General features: G+C 56.5%; 1 protein-coding gene across 3 annotated transcripts in view; it reads left to right on the top strand.

Annotated features, from left to right (window-relative positions):
• The first annotated feature begins 3,278 nt into the window (after nt 1-3,278).
• The window catches only part of DHX34 (DExH-box helicase 34), a 28,514-nt gene continuing 11,759 nt past the window's right edge, over nt 3,279-20,033 (top strand). For 2 of the 3 annotated variants that reach the window (XR_006891548.1, XM_046681983.1), the window contains exons 1-7: nt 3,279-5,865; nt 6,298-7,290; nt 9,307-9,618; nt 12,091-12,345; nt 14,549-14,651; nt 15,799-16,016; nt 18,223-18,397. Coding sequence is in view for 2 of the 3 variants with exons in the window: in XM_046681983.1 (XP_046537939.1) it covers nt 6,586-7,290; nt 9,307-9,618; nt 12,091-12,345; nt 14,549-14,651; nt 15,799-16,016; nt 18,223-18,397 (1,768 nt within the window). In the remaining variant the exon portion in view is untranslated. The remainder of the gene's footprint in view (nt 5,866-6,297; nt 7,291-9,306; nt 9,619-12,090; nt 12,346-14,548; nt 14,652-15,798; nt 16,017-18,222; nt 18,398-20,033) is intronic. The other variant, XM_046681984.1, reaches the window with a different exon arrangement.

The raw sequence follows: 20,033 nt of genomic DNA, 5'->3' as shown, positions 1-20,033 counted from the left end.
CTCATCAAAAAAAGAAAGAAAGAAAGAAAGAAAAAAAATTCAGTTCCTCAGTTGCACTAGCCACAGTTCAAGTGTTCGATAGCCACACGTGGCTGGTGGGTACCATATTGGGCAGGGCAGACATGGAATATTTCCATCATTGCCGAAAGTTCCGTTAGACAGGGCTGCTCTAGCATCTCACCTGCTCACATCTTTTAAATCACATAGAAGTGGCACCTGCGTGTAGTGTCATTACTCCAGGAGAGCACTTTCCACACAGTTTCTCCTTTAAGGTAATTCTTACAACCACCCAGGGAAATGCTTCATTTTATAAGCTGAGATCCAGAGAGGGGAGGTCATTTGCCCAAGATCACACAGCAAGGAAATGATAGAGCTGAGATTCAATCCCACATTTACTGGACTCCAGCACCCATGCTCTTAATCATCAAGATTTTCCTTCAATGCCTTGCACAAAAGACACTTCCTCCAGGGAGCCCTCCTTGATTCATTCTCCTCCCAAGGAGAAAGCAGTCTTCGTCTCTTCTCCAAGTTTCCAGAGCACAATTTCCCAGCTAAACTGTAAATTCCCTGAGGGCAACAACTGGGCCACCTTAACTTCTGTCTCTCCCCTACCCATGCCAGGCCTTGGAGACAGCCAAACTACCTTTATTTGTTTATACCCTGTTATCTTCCAGCTACACTGTGAGCAGTGACAGTGGGGACCTCTTTTTTCTCTATCTGATACAGGGACACATAGTAGGTCCTCAACAATACACATTTTATTCCTTGATATTTTATTCAGAGTTCTCATGCACACATTGCTAAGACCAAGATTGCCTTGTAGAAAGAATCGTGTCCTGGGACAATTTATGTAGCTTCACGAAAAATTGGGAGAAACCCTGCTGTTCATCCCTGGGGCCAGGTGCTATTTAAGTGTTCTTCTTTGCTACATTTTATAAAGGTCTTTTGTGCTTTGTGAAATTTGTTTTCATTTCTTCTTGCATTAGCCTTCCTTGTTAAGAAATCAATTTCATGAAAGCTTTCAAATGTATTTGTACAATTTACATAGAAGTCCCTTGATCATTAAAAAGAATCTTGCTTTTGCCTGCTGTAACTTCCCCTTTTTTGTTCCTAAATGTGTTTTCTCTGTTTTTCTTTATTTTTACCTTGAATTTATTGGTTTCCTTAAGTTTCCAAGCAACCAGTTCTTAATAGTTTTTCCAAGAACTCGTTTCAAGCTGGCTACTCAGTTCTAGCGCTGGTAGGTTGTGACTTTTTTCTGAATTGCACATTTATTGTTTACTTCCTCCTATTTTCCTTTAAAAACGTGTAGTTCTCTTTTGCAAATTTTAAGCAGAATGTTTGGTCAATTTCCTCCCCGTCTTCCTTCGATAACGACATATGTTTTGGTCTCTCTGCGGCCGAATTGTTCCCCAGAGGTTTGATAATTACATCCAACTTCCCACTTGACATCCCAGCTCGATGTCCAACACGTAACTCAAACTTACTATGCTCAAAACGGAACTCTGGATTTTCTCTCTCAGCCTTTCTTCCTCATCTTCTTGATCTCACGTGATGGCACCTCCATTTTTCCAGGCATTCAGGCCAAAAGTTCAGGGTCATCCTTGATGCCTCTCTTTCTCCCACATTCCATGGCCAATCCATCAGCCAATCCTTCTGGGTTCTACCTTCAAGGTACGTCCAGACTCTGACCACTTCTCCCCATCTTCTCTGCCATCATCCCAGTCCAGCTGCCACCACTTGCCACCTATGGCAGCAGCCTCCTCTCTGGTCCCCTTTTTTCATCTTGGTTCCTGCAGTCGGTTCCCCACAAGGCAGCCAGAAGATTCTGTTAAAATCTAAGTCAGATCACGTCTCCTGTCCCTCCTCTGCTCAAACTCCTCCGATGGCTCCCACCTCCCGCAGATCAGAAGCCAAAGTCCTCGCCATGGTATATATATATGATCTGCCCTCCTCTCATTGCTTCATTCCCTTCTGTGTACACCCCCTCCCCAAGCAGCTGGTCCTTGATCCCACCAAGTTTGTTCCCAGCTCAGCCTTTGCTGTTTTCTCCATCTAGAATGCTCTCCCCTAGGGATCTCGGTGGCTCACTGCCTCCCCCTTTTTTAGCTCTCTGCTCAAACACTCCTTTCCGAGAGAGGTCTCCTCTGACCGGGCTGCTTAAAATAGCATCGCTCTCTGCCCCCTTCCCGCTTCATCTTTCTCCACAGAGCTCTGGCAGTCCTGCTTGACATTCTATTTATTTTTATTTATGCGTCTGGTGGGAGCAGGGACTTTATCTGTTTTGCTCACTGCTGCATCCTCAGTGCCTAGATCTGAATCCAGAACCGAAGCCTTCTTAACGCCAATATTAGCCTCAGGGAAAAGGAGAATGATGGGAGGATATTATAGCAAAAATAAAAGATCTAATGTCTATTGAGCGCCCATATGTACAGTCGTGAAAAAGTTTATGTATCTTCGGAATACTTTTTCATTGATTTTTCCCAACAACCTTGAAGGAGAGGTGAGAATATCCTCAGGCTGTAAATAGGGAAACTGAGGCTCGGACCCCCAAAGACTGGCGCATCTAGGACGAAAGAGGACTCATTTTTCTCGTTCACTTGGTCATTCACTCAACAAACATGTACCGACCGTCTAATCCCTGTGATGGAGGCTGGAGAACACAGGACGTCCAGCAAAGCACTGGCCCCTGCCTTCAGGAGGCTGGGGAGTCGAGTTATCTGTTAACGAATTGATAGGGTGAATTATACATTAATAGGATTACGCCTTAATAATTATAAATTATAATTCATACATCATGACAGTGCTTTAACAGTGTCTGGGGCCTGGCCAGCTCCCTTGTTGGGTCAAAACCCCGGCGCCCCGCAGATCCTGGGGTGCAGATGGCTGCGCAAGAGACCGGGCCGGGAGGAGGCGCTTGCAAGTATCCACCGCAGCCCCTAGAGGGCGCAGCATCACCGGAGGCGGGGCCAGGGCGCGCTGTGCGCAGGCGCAGAGTGGGTCTTGGGCGCCCGCAGCTGCCCACTGGCTCCTCTGTCTGCGAGGGGGCGGAGCCAGGGTGGCGTGCGCAGGCGCAGGACCGGCTTCCGGCGCGCGAGGGGCGCTGGGGGCCGGAAGTGGAGGCTTCGGTGGAGGCTAGTGAGGTGAGGGAGGCGGGGCGGCTGAGCGGGGCGGCTGTGGCGGCGGCCGGCGTCGGAGCGGGTCTGGGGAGCTGAGGAGCGAGCCGCGGCTGGGAGGGAAACCCCGAGTTGAGGGCGTGTGTCGGAGGAGGTCGAGAGCCCCGGGGGGGAGCGGACGGAGGTGGGGCCTGAGCGTCCCCGAGAGAACCTGGGGGACAGAGAGGCCCGAGAGGGAAAGAAATGGAGGCATGCAAAGAAGCTTCCAGAGCCTGAGGGACCGAGAGACAGGGAGGTCGAGGGAGGAGGGAAGCTGAGAACCAGGAGACCGAGGGCAAGAGGCTGATGGTTCCACCGCGAGCCGCTCGCGGAGCCCGGGAGAGCAGTGTGCTCGTCCCGCGGACTGGGGACATGCGGGAAGCGGAGACAGAAATAGGCTGAGGCGAGGACAGTTTAAGTGGAGGAACGAGGACTGAGTGACGGGCAGAGTCGGACGCACCTGGAAGGGTGGAGACAGCGCCATAGGGAGAACCTGGCAGAGCTGCCACGAGAGGGATCGAGAGACGGGAGGAGCCGGCCAAGGGAGACTTGGAGAGGAAAGCGGAGATGAGAAGGAGCGAGATGGATGGGGAAGCGGGGGTCAAGGCAGGAAGAATGGAGGAATCCTCAGTATGGAGAGAGATAAAGAGACAGTGCAGCCGGAGAGATGGAGGGAGAGCGGATAGACAGTGTCGAACTTAAACACGGAGGGATAAAGCCAGGCGATGGAGAATCAGGGGAAAATGGAGAAAGAGGAGCAAAACCTGAATCCCTGGGCTTGACTTCCTCACCTGCCACTTACTACCTGCTTGACCTCTCTGTGGCTCAGTGAAATAGCTGTAACAGCATCTTCTTAGGGTTGTGAGAAAAGTGTACGTGTGTATGTGCGCATGTGCATATATATGAGTGATTTGGTATAGTACCTGATACACCAGTGAGCGTTAGCTATTGTGAAAGCCTCCGCCAATTGGGAGACGGAATATCCGATGGAGAAGTGGAGAGAGATGGAGAGATCGTCAGGATGGAGGAAGAGACAGTGATGGAGGAGGAAGAACTGGGGAGAGACAAAAATGGAGAGTCAGAAAATGAGAAAGTCAGGTGGAGGAAGATAGTTGGAGAGAAAATCAGATTAAAAAATAGAATCAGAGTGGGAGAGAATCAGACCAATGAAGTGAGATGGGCCCAGACTAGGAAAGGGAGGAGAGAGGAGGAGGGTGAGCAAGATGGACTGGAAAAGACAAGACTGAGACCTGAAGATGGAGAGCCAGAGAGGAGGAAATGGGGAAGCAGAGAAAACCTGGAAAAGCCGTCAGGCTAGGAAAGATAGGCCAGGAGACCAAGAGATGGTCAGAGAGACAGTCAGAGAGAAACCAGCAGATCCAGACAATTGAAGAGGTTGACGAAGAGAACAGACTCCTGGAGAGCCATGAGGATGCTCTCAGATGCGTGCATGGGCGGCTTGCAGCCCGAGAGGCACGCTCTCCATTTCATTGTCCCTGTCCTATTCTGAGGATCACTGCCTCAGTATCACAGCAGCCTTTCAAGGCCTTGTCCTTTTCCTTTCCTCCTAAAACAGGAGTTTCCTCTGAAGCCAGGGTGGCATCACCCAGCCCAGGTGTTCACCAGGAAGTGACGTGCGCTCCCCACAAGCTGCCGCTTCTGTGGGAAACAGCTCTGGGTTCACAAGCTCTTCCTCAGTTGAAACCCTTACCCAGCTCTAATAACCCTCAGGGTCGGCCTGAGTTCCCGCTGAGACTCAGAGATCCAGTCTCTGAGCTCTGTTCCCTGGTGGCCCTTGAGAGGCTGAAGGCAGAGTGGGTGAAAACATTGTGAAGGCGAATTGTGGCCTCTTGAGTGTGATTTTCCCCAGGTTACGTGTCCCCCCTTCTCTCGCCATTTTCCCCGTGTTGGTCATCACGGGGACGAAGCACTGGACTTGAGAGCCAGTGACTAGTGACCTTGTCTGTGTCTACGTGGTGATAAACACTGCGGTGTGTTGAGATAGGTATGTCCCCATCTCATAGATGTAGAAATCAGCCTCAAAGAAGTGACTTTGCCGCTGGTCACGCATCTAGTAAATGACGAAGCTGAGATGCAAACCCAGATCTGCTTGCCTCCACAGCCTTTACCACGGAGGCTCTGATCATTTAAGAATCTGAGTGACCGACATCCCTCCGGAAAACTGCACGGACGAGGATGTGCTCTGTCTTAGTTAGGACTGAGGCAGCTGAAAGTCAGAACCCCAACTGGAAGCCGAGATTTTCTTGCGTAGCCGGGAAGTGGAGGGTTGGAGGGAACGTAGCCCCAAGCACTGAGTGAGGTTGCCAGGCTTCCCCCCTTCTGTCCTTGTCGTGGCTCGGTGCCATCCTTGTGCATGCTCCTCCTCGCTGTGCCCACATGTGGGCTCTTTTCTAGGGAAGGCTCATCTTCAGGGGCTACTACAAATGGCCCTGGGTTTATGTCATCTTTGCGTAGCCACAGTAGGTAAAATGACAGCTCTCTCCTAGTAACTGAGTGTAAATTCCAGAGAAAGGCCCCGATTGGCCCTCCTCGGGTCCTGTGTCCGCTCCTCAGACCCATCACTGGTTGAAGGGGGTGAAGGGTACCATGAGTGGCCAGCCCTTGGTCACCTGCCCAACTGGTCGGGGGTCTCTGACTTATGGCTCTCAGGACCGTGTGGAATCCAGGAAGGGCTGCCCTCCCAAGGAAGGTGCGAACTGTTAGCAGAAAAAGAAGGAAGGGGTGTGCCAGGAGGCAGGACCAATACATACATAACGCCATGCTTGCAATCGCGGGCTTCGTTTCAAAGGGCTCCTGGTGTCCTGAAGCTCAGTAGGCCCCAGGGTAGGAAGCCTTGCCTTTCTCTTTTCCTTAGACCACCCCTCTCTCAGGTCCTGCCTCTTGTACCCTCCTCTGGGGTTCCTTCCCTGACTCGAGCATGGTCACGGAGGGCTCCCACGGCCCCATTCCCTGGATTGTCAGAGTCGGGTAACATGTCTGTCTCACATGTGACCGTGACCACCTGTGGGGGCTCGAGGTGGTCTCCCTCATTACTCGCCCTCCTCCTAGTCCGGTGTTTGCCAAACAGCATGCTTTCAGTAAACATGAAGAGTGTCTTCTGTTCTCTCCCACATACACGCAGGGCCTGCAAACCCAGGATGAACGCGTGTCCATCCCAAGATCGCTGCAGGAGTTGTGAGGTGCCCTGTGTGTCACCAGTGTGACCCAGGCCCCGGGCCGTTTACTCTGTCATTGCCTGCAGGTGTCCTGTGGCATTGGTGAGGAGGCACACTGGCTCTGTGAGGAGGAAGTGGTTCCTTACTGCACGCTCTGACCTCTCCCTGCGGGAGGTGGGGAATAGAGGAGAAGATTCGGTCCAGGTGATCAGCCCCGAGGCCGGTTTTGCGACAGCATCGTGACCAGCCAGATCATGCCTCCTCCCAGGACAAGGGAGGGCAGGGATCACCGAGACCGACCCCAGGCGCCCAGGGAGAAGGAGGCCCCGGAGAAATGGGACTGGAACTGTCCAGAGACACGTCGTCTCTTCGAAGATGCCTTCTTCCGTGACGAGGATTATATCCGCCAGGGTTCCGAGGAGTGCCAGAAGTTCTGGACCTTCTTTGAACGCTTGCAGAAATTCCAGCATCTCAAGACGGCCCGGAAGGAGGAGAAGGATGCTGGGCCCCCGGAGCGCAGCATCCCGGCGCTGGCCGACCTGCCTCGCGCTTACGACCCGCGTTACCGCATCAACCTCTCCGTCCTCGGCCCCGACCCTCGGGGCTCTTGGGGGCCGGGCGGCCGCCTGCCCCGGGACAGAGTGTCCGAGTTCCGCCGAGCCCTCTTGCACTATCTGGACTTCGGCCAGAAGCAGGCGTTCGGACGGCTGGCCAAACTGCAGCGGGAGCGCGCGGCGCTTCCCATCGCCCAGTACGCAAGCCGCATCCTGCAGACGCTGGAGCGGCACCAGGTGGTGGTGGTGGCGGGCGACACGGGCTGTGGCAAGTCCACTCAGGTGCCGCAGTACCTGCTGGCCGCCGGCTTCAGTCACGTGGCCTGCACCCAGCCCCGGAGGATCGCCTGCATCTCACTGGCCAAGCGCGTGGGCTTTGAGAGCCTCAGTCAGTACGGCTCCCAGGTGAGGGGGCCCTAACGGGTCCAGTTTTTCCGGTGACCTCGAGGAATAAGTTGCTTGCCCATATGGTAGGATCAATAAAATTTACAAAAGCACTGATCCCTTGACCCAGCGATGATTCTTCTAGAAGTTTATCTGCAGAGTGGCCTGAATATGGTCCGAATGACAAAGCCACTGACATTCCCCAGGATAGCGCTCACACAGCCAGAAATTGGAATTGTCCTAAATTTTTTTTTAGCAGCAAAAAAAGAATGAGGACCTTTCTTTCTAAGGATTTCTGGGCTTCTAATCCAGGCTCTACCGCTTAAAAATTGTTCCTGAAGGTCTGACTGTAGTCACAGCAGCATGCACATGTCATGTGTGGGTTTGCACAAGTGGAATACATTTATGTAACCAGCACCAAGATCAAAAAAATCAAACCAGCAACCCGGAGACCCTCTTGTGTCCCCTTCCAGTTACGACCTTGAGGTTCCCAAGGGTTGTCACTGTGCGTAGTGCTAGATTGTGACACTTAAGCTATCACAGGTTACTTTTGCCTCTTTTTTTTTTTGCTTTCTATAAGTGGAATCAAAAAGCACGTCGTCTCTTGTGTCTGGCCTCTGTGGCTCGATGTTAGTTTTACGAGATTTGTCTGAAGTCTAACGTAGGGGTGTCCACTGTTCCATCTCACTGCTGGGTGTGTCCCGGTGTGAGGGCACCACGTGCATTTGTCCCCTCTGCTGTGGATGGGGCTTCGGGGGATTTCCCGTTTTAGGGTCTCTTGTGAAGGTGTTGCTGTAAATGTTCTAGAACGTACCTTTTGGTCTCGGGTGCGTGTTTCTGTTGGGTGTATGTCCAGGAGTGGCATTGCTGGGTCGTCAGATCTGTGTGTGTGTTTTAGCTTTAGTAAATACCGCCAAACGTTTTGCACAGTGGTCGTACCAGTGGACACTCCTACCAGCCGTGTGTGCCACATTGTCACCAACACTGGTTATCATCAATCTATGTTTTTTTAATTTTTTTTATTTTACTGAGGTTGTATTGGCTTCTAACATTGTGTGTGGTGTCGTTAATCTTCGCTGTTTTGGCTTTTCCTGTGGGTGTATAGTGGTGGCACGTTTTAATTGGCATTTACCTGATGACCACTTTTTTGTGTCTTTATTGGCTGTTTGGAGGTCCTCCTTTGTGAAGCGTCTCTTCCATCTGTTTCCCGTTTGTGTGTCGTTGTCTGTCTTTTTGTTCGTGATCTATAGGCCTTTCTAGAATCCGGATATGAGTCCTCTGCAGGATTTACTTATTGCACATCTTCTCTGCTGCTCTGTGAGTTGTCTTTCATTTTCTGAATCCTGTCTTTTGGTGACTGTGTCTTTTCATTTAAATATAATCCGGTCTGTCACTTCCTTTTTATGGCTGGCGTTCTGGGTCCCGTTTAAGAAATCTTTGCCTACTTTAAGGTCATGAAGGAGTTTTCTATCTTTTTCTAAAGACTTTTACCTTTGGAACAATAACTCGTCTGATGATGATTTGTGTGTGTGTCTGTGTGACGTGAGGTAGGGGTTAAAATACATTTCCTTTGAATCCCTCTCTTTAGCTGTGTTACCTTGGAGGCGTGGCCTCAGTTTCCCTGTCTGTGAGGGAGGATAGCAATGGTTCTTCCCTTGTGTGGGGGTCGTGAGGATGGAATGAGTTGCTATGTGTAAAGCTTTGAAGTAGTTCCTGGCACACAGTGAGGACTCAAAGAAAGGTTATTACTGTTTTAATTCATTACTATCACGTGCCAGACTCTGCGCCACACACTTTCTGTGCATTAGCACCCATGGTGCTCAGCACCGAGGAGAAGGAAGTGTGTCCCCTGAGGGATGGAATTGCTTGCCCGCAGTCACGGGCGCCAGTGGCAGAGGTGGGGTTCCAGCCCGAGGCCGTGGGACTCCAGGGGCTGATGGCAGGGGCTGCGTGTGCTCCGATTCCCCGTCTGGGCGATGTGGGGGGCTGGTGCCCGGTCCAGGGTCCTCTCCTGACCCCCCACCCGCCACCCCCCAGGTCGGCTACCAGATCCGCTTTGAGAGCACGCGTTCGCCGGCCACCAAGATCGTGTTCCTGACGGTGGGGCTGCTCCTGAGGCAGCTGCAGCGGGAGCCGCGCCTGCCGCAGTACCAGGTCCTCATCGTGGACGAGGTCCACGAGCGGCACCTCCACAACGACTTCCTCCTGGGCGTCCTGCGGCGCCTGCTGCCCCAGCGGCCTGACCTCAAGGTCGTCCTCATGTCGGCCACCATCAACATCTCGCTCTTCTCCAGCTACTTCGGTGACGCGCCGGTGGTGCAGGTGCCCGGAAGGCTCTTCCCCATCACGGTCAGTGCTCCTCCCTCCCCACGTCCCCACGCCTCCTGCCCCATCCCTGGCCAGCTGGACTTGTCCCTTCTCTTCCCTGCTGCTCTGTGTCCCGTCTCTTCATTTAAGGACGTTCTCGTGCGCTCTCTGTCTCTCTTTCTCCTTTAAAGCTGCTGTTTTCTGAGCATTTACAATGTGCCGGGTGGAGTGCTAAGGGCTCGTTAGAGGAGACCCAAAATCTAAAGGCTCAAATAAGACAGATGTTGATTTCTCTTATCCCACAGTCCGGCTGGTCCAGGCTGGTGGGCAGCTCCGTTCCATGTGGTCCTTCAGGGACCCAGGCTCCTCCTTGCTCGTTGCTCTGCCATCTCGTAGGGCAGTGTTTCTCACTCTCAGCACCGGTGACACTGGGGGCTGGAGCGTTCTTGGTAGTGGAGGCTGCCCGTGCTTTTCAGAATGTTGAGCAGCATGCCTGGCCTCTGCACGAGATGCCAGCAGCATTCTCCGCCCACAGTTGTGACAACCCAGAATATCTCCAGCTGTTGCCAGAGGTCCCCAAGGGGGGCAGAACCGCCGTCCTAGGGTGTTGTCCTGTCTGTGTGGTCACTGCTTGCAGGAAGGGGCAGGAGCCACAGTCCAGGAAAAGCAGTTTAAGCGTCTTTCAGTTGCACGTGACCTTCCCGTTGCTTTATTCTCGTCTCCGAGCCCATCTTGGCTACAAAGGAGGCTGGAAAATCTCTGGGTGATGCTGTGCCGGGAAGAAAAGCGCAGACTCTCTGGGGACCACCGTGTGTCCCCACGCCACTCGACACACCCCACCTCATCCTGGTGGGCAGTCCTGGGGGTGGGCCTGCCCCACCGCCTTCCAGTCCACCTGCCCCCGCTGAGGTGCAGCCGTGGCTGAAGACGCTGAAGCTAAGAGAGCCGTCTTAGGAGAGAGACAGGGCGTTTGGTATTTGTGGACAATAATGTGCCTTTTGGTCCTCCTTCAGTTTGCTCTGTTTGAACTAGGCGGAGATCGTTTTCAGCATCCCATCCCTTCAGTTTCCTCAGCAACCTCTGCCTGAACTTCCCCCTTTTTCTCATTTGTATGCTATGGCTTGCGTGTTGGTTTTATCAGTAATGGTGATGATGATCATTGGTTGTTAGTGCTGTTGAGTGGATTCGGACTCCGAGCACCCCGTGGACAGCGGAGCGGAGCCTGCCTGGTCTTTCTGTGCCGTCCTCTCCCCTTCCGGCCTCCATCAGACAAGGCTCCATTCTATTCATAGGGTTTTCATGGCCCGTTTTTTCGGAAGTGGGTGGCCAGCTGCTTCTTCCTGGTCCGTCTTAGTCTGGAAGCTCCACTGAAACCTGTCCTCCATGGGGGACCCTGCTGGTATGTGAAATCCCATCGGCATAGCTTTCAGCATCACAGCAAAGGCAGCCCCCACAGTGTGACAACCGACAGACAGACAGGTGGTGTGGTTCCCTGACTGGGAAATGAACCCGGGCCGTGGCGGTGAGAGCACTGACTCTTAACCGCTAGACCCCCAGGGCCGGCTCCATGACGATCACACTAACGTTGAGTGTGTCCCACGTGCTCCATAGTTAACGCGCCTCAGATCATGTGAGGCCCTCACAGCAGCCTCAGTAGTTCTCTGGCAGGAATTTCTGCCCCTGAGGCTAGAGCTGCAGCTCACGACGTGAAGTCGCCTGTTGACAGGGCGACTCAGGCGTGGCACGGCCAGGACTTGACTCCTGCTCACAGGCAGAGCCTGTGCAGGTCGCTGCCCTTGCAGATCTCGTTCCCCTTCCTGTCTTGCTGTCCTCCCGGGGAGGCTGGCCCGTGTGGGTGGCGTGGATGGACCCCCTGCCCTCTGGCTTCCGGTTGGTCAGTAGGAAAAGGAGAATCTGCCCCCTCCCTGCGGGCCTCCAGGGGGACGTCGCAGCTGCCTTCCAGCTGGCGCTCTCCATGTGGCTCTCTCCTCCACGGTTTCATATCCACTCCTTCCTCGTGTGCTTTCGGACTAAGAATTGGGACCAGCCCCCAGGTTCCTAGCGCCAGGAAATGCACTGTCCCCCGTGGTTTCTGTGCTCAGTGCCCATCCCTCTGTCTTCTAAGCAGCTGTAAAAAGGGTGCGGACGCTTTCTGAGACGTGATTCTAGGGTTTTGGTCCTGGCTCCCCCCGTTAAAGTGGTTTCGCTGTTGAAGTTTTCCTCCAAACACAGAAGAACGTGCATCACAAGTGTAGCTCAGTGGATTCTCACAAACTAAATACCCACGTGCAGCCAGCACCCAGATTAAAGACAGCCAACACTACCAGCCCCCAGAAGCTTCTTGTTACCTCAGCCCTTTGTCCTTTTCTTGCGTCTTCTTCAGAATATCCCATTTGAGTGTGTCCCCTGCCGCCTGACCTGCCCGTGTCCTCTCTGTCAGTCTGGGTCTCCCCACCCCGTGGCTCCGAGCCGGAGCGACAGGGTGCCCTGCTACCCGGGGCCGTCTCCGCACAGGTCGTGTACCAGCCGCAGGAGGCGGAGCCGACGACGTCCAAGTCAGAGAAGCTGGACCCGCGGCCTTTCCTGAGGGTGCTGGAGGCCATTGACAGCAAGTACCCCCCCGAGGAGCGGGGCGACCTCCTGGTCTTCCTCAGCGGCATGGCGGAGATCAGCGCTGTGCTCGAGGCCGCCCAGCCCTACGCCAGCCACACTCAGCGCTGGGTGGTGCTGCCGCTGCACAGCGCCCTCTCTGTGGCCGACCAGGACAAGGTAGCACGCGCGACCAGGCCGAGTCGGGCAGGTGGGGTCTGCAGTGTCGCCAGGGGAGGAGGCGGGGTTGGGGCGCGTAATTCCAGAAAGCCGTGCTGCAGCTGCACTGGGGGCTGCTCACCTCTCTTGGGGGGTGGGGAGGGTGCGCCTCCTGGTGAGGTGGGGGCGTTAGAGCTGAGCTTTGGAGGACAAGGAGGATCTTGTGAAGAAGGCAGTCCAGGTGGGGGACCAGCGTGAGCAAAGGCGTGGAGGTGGGGACCTGAGTTGGATGTGGGGAAAGGTGAGCCCATCTGGCTGGAATGGAGGGTGCTGGGAGAGGCGGCTTTGGGCCACCGTGTTAGTGACTTACTGCTGTGTGACAGATTACCCAGACCCAGCAGCTTAGAGCAGTAAATATCTCCCACCTAATTCCTGGGGGTCAGGGGTCCGGGAGCTCCTGGCCCAGGGCCTGTGCTGAGGCTGCGCTCAGGCGTCAGCCGGGGCCGCAATCATCCGAAGGCTCAATGGGGGCTGGAGCTGCCTCCTCTCACACGCGCACCTGCATGGCTGCCTGTGGGCTGGGGGCCTCTCTGGGGGGCCACTTAGTGTCCTCACGGCGTGGTGGCTGGCTCTCCCCAGGAGACCAAGCAGAAGCCACGATGTCTTTTGTGACCCAGCCTTGGAAATCAGGTGCCATCATTTCTGCAGTGTCCCGTGAGTGGACCCGGTCTGCCCTGGTCAGGGGGCCGGTCCTGGATGAGGGTGTGAATCCCGGGAGGTGAAACTCCCTGGGGCCATCTTGTAGGCTGACTTCCAGAGTCACCTTGGGGAAAATCCCTTCGTGTGATGTTCACTAGTTTGTTGATTGAAGAAACAACCTCGGAGCGCCTCCTGCGTGCCTCCCCTTGCCCACTGTGGGGTTCTTTGGGACATAGTGGGAGCCAAGCTGTGGTCCTTCCCCTCAGATGGCTGCTGGTCTGTTGGAGACAGACAAGTCATCAACAGTTTCACAAACAGGAAGAGGAAGGCTCAGGATGCTCTGAGAGTGGGTTCAGGGAAGGCTTCCTGAAGGAGGGGACTTCAAAACTGAGATCTGGGAAAGTGCTGGCCGAGGGAAGTGGGCAGGGAGAAGAGGGTCCCAGCCAGCGTGCCCAGGGCACCACTGCGTGCTCCCAGTGTTCCGAGCTCTGTGTCCTCCCCGAGGCCCACCTGCCAGGTCCTGTCATCACCCCCACCTGTTCAGCAGTTGCAGAAAGGGAGGCGTGGGCACTTGTGCCACGTGAGTGGCAGAGCCGGGTGCAGAACTCGGTGATTTGGCACCAGAGCCCGTACTGTTAACCAGAGGCTGACAGCCTTTTCTGTCAAGGGCCGCGGAGTACACATTTTCAGGTTTTGTGGGCTGCGTGGTCTCTGTCACTCTCAGGTCTGCCATTACAGCCTAAAGCAGCCATAGACTGGCCAGCGGAAGTCGTGTTCCGTTAAGACCTTATTCACACAAACAAGTGGCAGCTGGATTGGGCCCACAGGCTGCCCTGTAGTTGCTGACGCCCACTGGTAACCACTGTGCTTGACTGCCTCTTGGGTCTGAGAGAAGGGCTTGTGCAAAGGGCCTGTGGTAAGAGAAAGACAGGGCAGCTGGAAAATGACATGCGGAGTCGACTGGGGTCCGGATGGTGAAGGGGAAGTTGGGGGAGATGAGACTGGAGAGGTGGGCAGGCTTGGACCACAAGGGCCTTGAAGACCCAGTGTGGTGCCTGGGCTTGGTCCCGAGTGCCCTGGGGAGCCATGGGAGATTCTGGGGAGGCGGGGGCAGGGCCAGTCTGTGCTTTAGCAGCTCCCTCTGCGGCGTTTGAAGGATGGACTGGAGGGCATGAGTCTAGAGGCCAGAGACCAGGGCAGAAGCTGGGCAGGGCCTGGGTGGGAAAGGAGGAGCCTGGGCCGGAGCAGGGGCTGTGTGGGTCTGGGGACGAGGGAACGTTCAAGATGTTCAGCTGTGGCCGGAGAGGCAGCGGGGAGGACCCAGTGCGGCCCAGGTTTCTGGCCCAAGTGATGTGGTGGGTGATGAGCCATCTCCAAGAGGGGGACTCGAGGAGGGAGGGTCCCATGGGGGGCCCTAGGCTGTTTTAGACCTGGGGGTGCAAGGTGCCCGTGGGGCATCCAGGAGGCCACTGGCCACGTGGGTCAGTGAGTTAGGCCCTGATGCCGCCGACTCACTCTCCCCCAGGTTTTCGATGTAGCGCCCCCTGGAGTCCGGAAATGCATCCTCTCCACCAACATCGCCGAGACCTCGGTCACCATTGATGGGATCCGCTTCGTAGTAGATTCTGGTGAGGGCTGCCCCCCAGCCACCCCAGGGACCTGGGGAGAAGTGTGGATTTGGTTTGGAGCTGTGCAGATGTAGCAAGGGAACTTCAGACCGAGGGAGGGAGTAGGTTAGGGCTGTGGAGCAGTGGCACATCTTCATCCTCAGACGCTCCAGGCTTGCTCCTGCCTCAGGGCCTTTGCACTTACCGCTGTCTCTGCGGAGGGCTGTCGTTCTCCAGATATCCACGCGGCTCACTGTCTCCCCTCTCATTTCTGGGCCTGTGGGAATGTCTCCCCATTGGAGGCCCACCCTGTCTGCTTTATCAGTGTGATCTCCCCCTCCTCCTTTACCGTTGTTTCCTTATGAGGCTTCATTTCCTTCATGGTGTGGGCGTTATGTTTTCTATCTGTTGATCTTCTGTCTTTCCACTTAGACTGTCTCTGGAAAGTCAGCGTCATAGTGGTTGGAGGTGCTGGAGCCCGCCTGCCAGGTTCTCCACTGCCTGTGTGACTGGGGTCATGTCACTGACCTCTCGTGTCAGTTTGCTCATCTGTGAGACGGCAGTCCTCCCAGCGCCTCCCTCAGGGTGTGAGGGTTACATGAGGTCAGAATAGCTGGGTGGTAGGACAGTGCAGGCGCAGAGTGAGCCCTCGGTCAGCGTCGGCCCCCTTAGTGGACTGACGGGGGGAGGCCGCTGATGACAGACATTCCGTTACGTTCTGTACCATTAAGAACATCATGAAATGCTGTCCGTTCACCCTGGACGTGCCGTCGATTTGAAGGCACGTCCCATTTGCAGGGAGTGTCCCGTGTGAGAAAGGGTTGGTCTCAGGTTGGTGAAGTCATGTCTGCTCTGCCTGGGAGACTGGGGGGTCTGCCTCGCTTGTGACCGTGTCCCGAGAGCCTGGCATGGACTGGCTCCTGGAAGGGGCTTCCTAGCGTCCATGGGTGACTGCCCCCCAGAGTGAGCGCAGGCTGCAGAGAACTGAGGCGACGTCCGGGCAAGGAGGCGGAAGGGCTGGGCTGGGCCTGGCCTGGAGTCTGAGCCCGGTCCGTGTCACTGGAAGGGGGCATAGGTGAGGGGTCGGTGAAGGAGTGAACGGGTGCAGGGCAGCGTGGGGGCCCTGTGGCTCCTGTGTCCCGATTCTCATGCCTCTCCCCCCACCCAGGGAAAGTGAAGGAGATGAGCTGCGACCCCCAGGCCAAGCTGCAGCGGTTGCAGGAGTTCTGGATCAGCCAGGCCAGCGCCGAGCAGCGCAAGGGCCGGGCGGGCCGCACGGGCCCCGGGGTCTGCTTCCGCCTCTACGCCGAGTCGGACTACGACGCCTTCGCCCCCTACCCGGTCCCAGAGATCCGCAGGGTCGCCCTCGATGCGCTGGTGCTGCAGGTGAGGCGGGGCTGGGGGTGCAGTAGCACCCTGAGGGCTGGCGCGGGGCCCGGGCGCCCTTAGACGGCCTGTCCCGGGCGTCGGCGGGAAGGGCAGGGCTGGCCAGGCCGCCAAGGGGCTCGTCCCTTCCTGGCATCGGAGCCCGGTCACCGGGACGATTGTGCCCCACATCCACGGGGTCGCAGGGAGAGCCTTGAGCCTCCATCAGAATGCTTTCAGCTGTCACAGAGAGCTGTCAGGAAGTAACTCCGGGATTCTCGATACGTTCAGTGTCACCACTTGGATCTCGGTAGTTAGTTTTGCGTAGATTAGGTGGCTGTGACAAACAGACCCACTCACCTAGCGGCCCCACAGCACACCTGGGTTCTCAGGCCGGCTGTCCCGCGGGCATGGCACCGAGCAGCCCCTCCTGTGGCCCGTGTGCGCTGATGGTCTCTGTTCCTTTGATTTCATTTTTTAAAAATGCCAGTTGTGCCCCCTGCCTGGAGCGCCTGACCACGTCACCTGCCCGCGCCCGGGGGAGCCGTGACAGGTGCCACCGCAGTTCTCTGCTTTGCTCTCTCTCTTCTTCCTGAGCAGAGAGCACACTGGCTTTCCCACAACAAGAAGTCCCGAGATAGGCCCGTCCCGGGCTTGGTTATTACATGAACCAGTGATGCCTTAAAGGACCCGGGCTTCTGTCTGTCCAACCTCGGTCTGTTGGCAGCTCTCATCATAATGGTGATGGACGCTTACCTAGTGCTTACTGTGGGCGAGGTCGTGTGCTCAGGGTTTGTGTACGTGACTGTTTTGATCCTCACAGAACCTCTCTGCGGTGAGTAATCTCATCGTGCATTTTAGGGGTGAGGAAATGCATGCACAGAGAGGTAAAGTAACTTCACCCAGGTCACACAGTGGCAAGCGGCACAGCGGGGCTTCCATCTGAGACTGTCAGGCTCTAGAGCCTGCCCTGTGCGTGCCTCCTGGCTCTGGCAGTGTGGCATCACTTTCTCCTTTACCTCCAGAGGCAGAAGCAACGAGCTCCCCCTCTTTTCGGGTCACGTTTTTAAGCCCATGGGAACCTCTCCCAGAAGCCCCCTGGCCGATCTCGCATCTGGTCTTGTAGGCAGAACTGGGTGACACCTGTCTGGGCTGTGACCTGTCCTCGTCCGGGGGCTGGCGTTGCCTCCCTGGATCTGAGCAGTGCGTCCCAGCTCAGCCATTCATTGGAATCACCTGAGAGTTCAAGAAATCCTTGCCCTACCCCCAGCCCAGCGCTTCCAAGTTAAGGTCTTGGTGTGCGTACTGGGTGGTCTCCAAGACGACATCCAGGCTCCGTGAGCAGGGAGGGAGGTGGGACGGCTGGTGCCGTCCGGCTCAGGGCCGGGCGGGCAGGTGACGTCACTGGGAGGCTGGCTGAGCCCCCGGCTCTCTGAGCTGCTTGCGCTTTCGTGGTCACAGGCGCTGCCATGCCAGCCTTTCTTCCGTCTCCTCCTCGAAGAGGTGCTGTTTGCTCACGTGTGCCAGGCTGGGTGAGGGTGCACGCTCGTTTCATTCTGCCCGCGGCCCGGCCCCTCGGGGCCTCTGAGTTCATCGGCATGCTTTTGGTTGCTGGTGGGAGAAGCCCAGCTCACACTGTTGTAAGCAGAAATGGGGATTTTATGGGTCTGTGTGTCCATCGTGAGGCCGGTCCCGCTGAGGAGCAGTTCAGGGCTTTCTCCATGTGGGTGGGCTGATTTCTGGGCCGTGGAAGAGCAGCACAGCGGCTGCGGTCTCCACCCTGGCCCCTCACACCCAGAGTGCGTGCTGGGACTTCTCTCTCTCGCTCCCGTTTCAGCCTCCCAGGGAAGGACTCTGCTTGGCCAGCTCGGCTCGCGTGCTCCCTCCTCACCCCGGTGCTGGGACCTGGGGCTGAGGAACCGAGAGTGGCCCAGCTTAGGTGGTGTGCTCATTCCACGGCCAGGGTCTGGGGGAGCGATGCTGGCTAGACAGGCAGCCAGCCCCTCCTCTCCTGCCTTGTGCGATGGGCAGAGCTTTTCGCCTTTTGTTTTGTGGAGATGTAATTGACATGCAACAGGATGTTAGTGTCAGGTGTACGACATGAGGATTAGATATTTGTGTGTCAGGAGTTTTGAAAGCATCACCAGTTTGTGATCCCTGAGCCTGCCCAGTGTCCGCAGTGGCTCATGTGTTCCCCTTTCCCGGGGGAGTGGGGTTCTCATTCCAGATGAAGAGCATGAGCGTCGGGGACCCCCGAACCTTCCCCTTCATTGAACCCCCGCCGCCAGCCAGCCTGGAAACGGCCATCCTCTACCTCCGCGACCAGGGGGCCCTGGACAGCTCGGAGGCCCTCACCCCCATCGGGTCGCTGCTGGCCCAGCTCCCTGTGGACGTCGTGATTGGTAAGGACCTTATGGTGTGGTCACACAGGGCACTGGGAGTGCAGGAGCCCCTTGCACTCTGAGTGTGTCATAGGCAGGCCGGTCCCATCATTCACAAGTCCCCTGTGCCAGCTGCTGTTCCAGGTGCCGGGGAGACAGCAGTAAACAAAGCAGACGCCTCTCTCCTCGGCCCAGCCCGGCCCAGCTCCGCCCTGTGGCCCTTCTCTTGCGGTTGTAAGGATGTCGCAACCACCTGCGTCGTCCTCTTGCTCGTTCCTGAGTCAGCCCTGCCCCTCCCAGGGAGCTCGCAGCCAAGGCCGGTTCTTTTTGCCTTGTTGTCCTGACCCAAGACTTCGCAATTCTGCCAACCATCCCGGTGCACACCCAGCGGGCTCTCCACCCGTGGCGCCTCTTCCCAAGTGTGACACTCAGCAGGACCCTCCGCTTGTGTTCGTGTCATCAGAGTCCCTGCGTCACTGCAGCACACAGGCGCTTCAGTGTGGGCGGGAGGCCGGCCACCTCTGACTCCGAGGCCTCCCGTGGCTGTGAACATGGTTACTTTTGTTTATTTTACGAGGAGTCAGGGCTAGAGCAAGGAGAGTCAGGTCTGAGGAGAAAGCCAGCGTTCTGTGAGCATTGCCGTGAGTCAGTGAAAGGCTTTGTGGACCATGGATCCTTCATCTGCCCCTGGTGGGGCGGCCTCGGGTCCCGGTTGCACAGACAGGATGCTGAGACTTGGCCGGGGTGGGGACGCAGGCCCCGGGGTCCGGAGCCGGTGAGGCACATGGCCTGGCCTGGGCCAGGGTGGGGCCAAGTGTGTTAGGCACGTCCTCTCCCCGAGGGCTCGGAGGGGGTGACTCTCGCTGTCCAGGGGAGGAAGATGAGGCTTGGAAAGGCTGTCACTCGCTCGCCCAGGGTCAGGTAGCCGGCAGAGCTGGGGGACCCTCGCCAAACCAGGCTGATGCCAGCGGTCCCCAGGCCCTAAGGGGCAGAAGGCACAGGACGCAGTGCTAGGCCCAGATGGCTCAGTCACTGGTCGCACTCTGTGCAGGAGGAGCTCCAAGCGCTTCACAGGGTGAGACACAGGTCATCCTCAGGGCAGGTGGACGCCTTGTCACCCCCTTTCACAGACGGGGAGACAGGCACAGAGAGCTGGAGGGACTTGCCCCAGGTGACAGAGCTAGGGGGTCCTGGGACAGTCTTGTTTTATAGCCCACCTTTGTCTTAGAGGCTAGATGTATAACAGGAACTTTCCAGAAAGGTGGTCAAGGTGACCAGTGAAGATGAGTCAGACGTGCCACACAGGCCACGGACCTGGGGGCAGGGGCAGGGCCTGAGCTCCCAGGAGGCGTGGACCAGGGGTCAGCCAGGTTCCCGCTCGCAGGTGGCGGTGGCTTCTCCCTGCCTGGGCGTAGGATTCCCCCCTTCCTCCCTTCTCCCTGCCCTCCCCAGCCTCCCTTCTCCCTGCGCCTCCGTCCTTCTCTCCCCTCCTCGCCGTCCCTCCCTCTTCTTCCCCCGCCTCCACCCTGGTCAGACAAGGATGGCAGGAAAAGGTTCCTCCTGGGATGGGCCAGGTGGCAGCGCCTGCTTTGTGCCAGGCAGATGGGTGACAGTGCACGGGGAGGGCACGTTCTCCAGGCGGGAGAGGACGCAGACC

The sequence above is a fragment of the Equus quagga genome, chromosome 13 (genome assembly GCF_021613505.1).
Source record: "Equus quagga isolate Etosha38 chromosome 13, UCLA_HA_Equagga_1.0, whole genome shotgun sequence".
In the NCBI taxonomy this organism is placed as follows: domain Eukaryota; kingdom Metazoa; phylum Chordata; class Mammalia; order Perissodactyla; family Equidae; genus Equus; species Equus quagga.
Note: the sequence above shows the minus strand (reverse complement) of the source record. Positions and strands in the feature narration are given on the sequence as shown.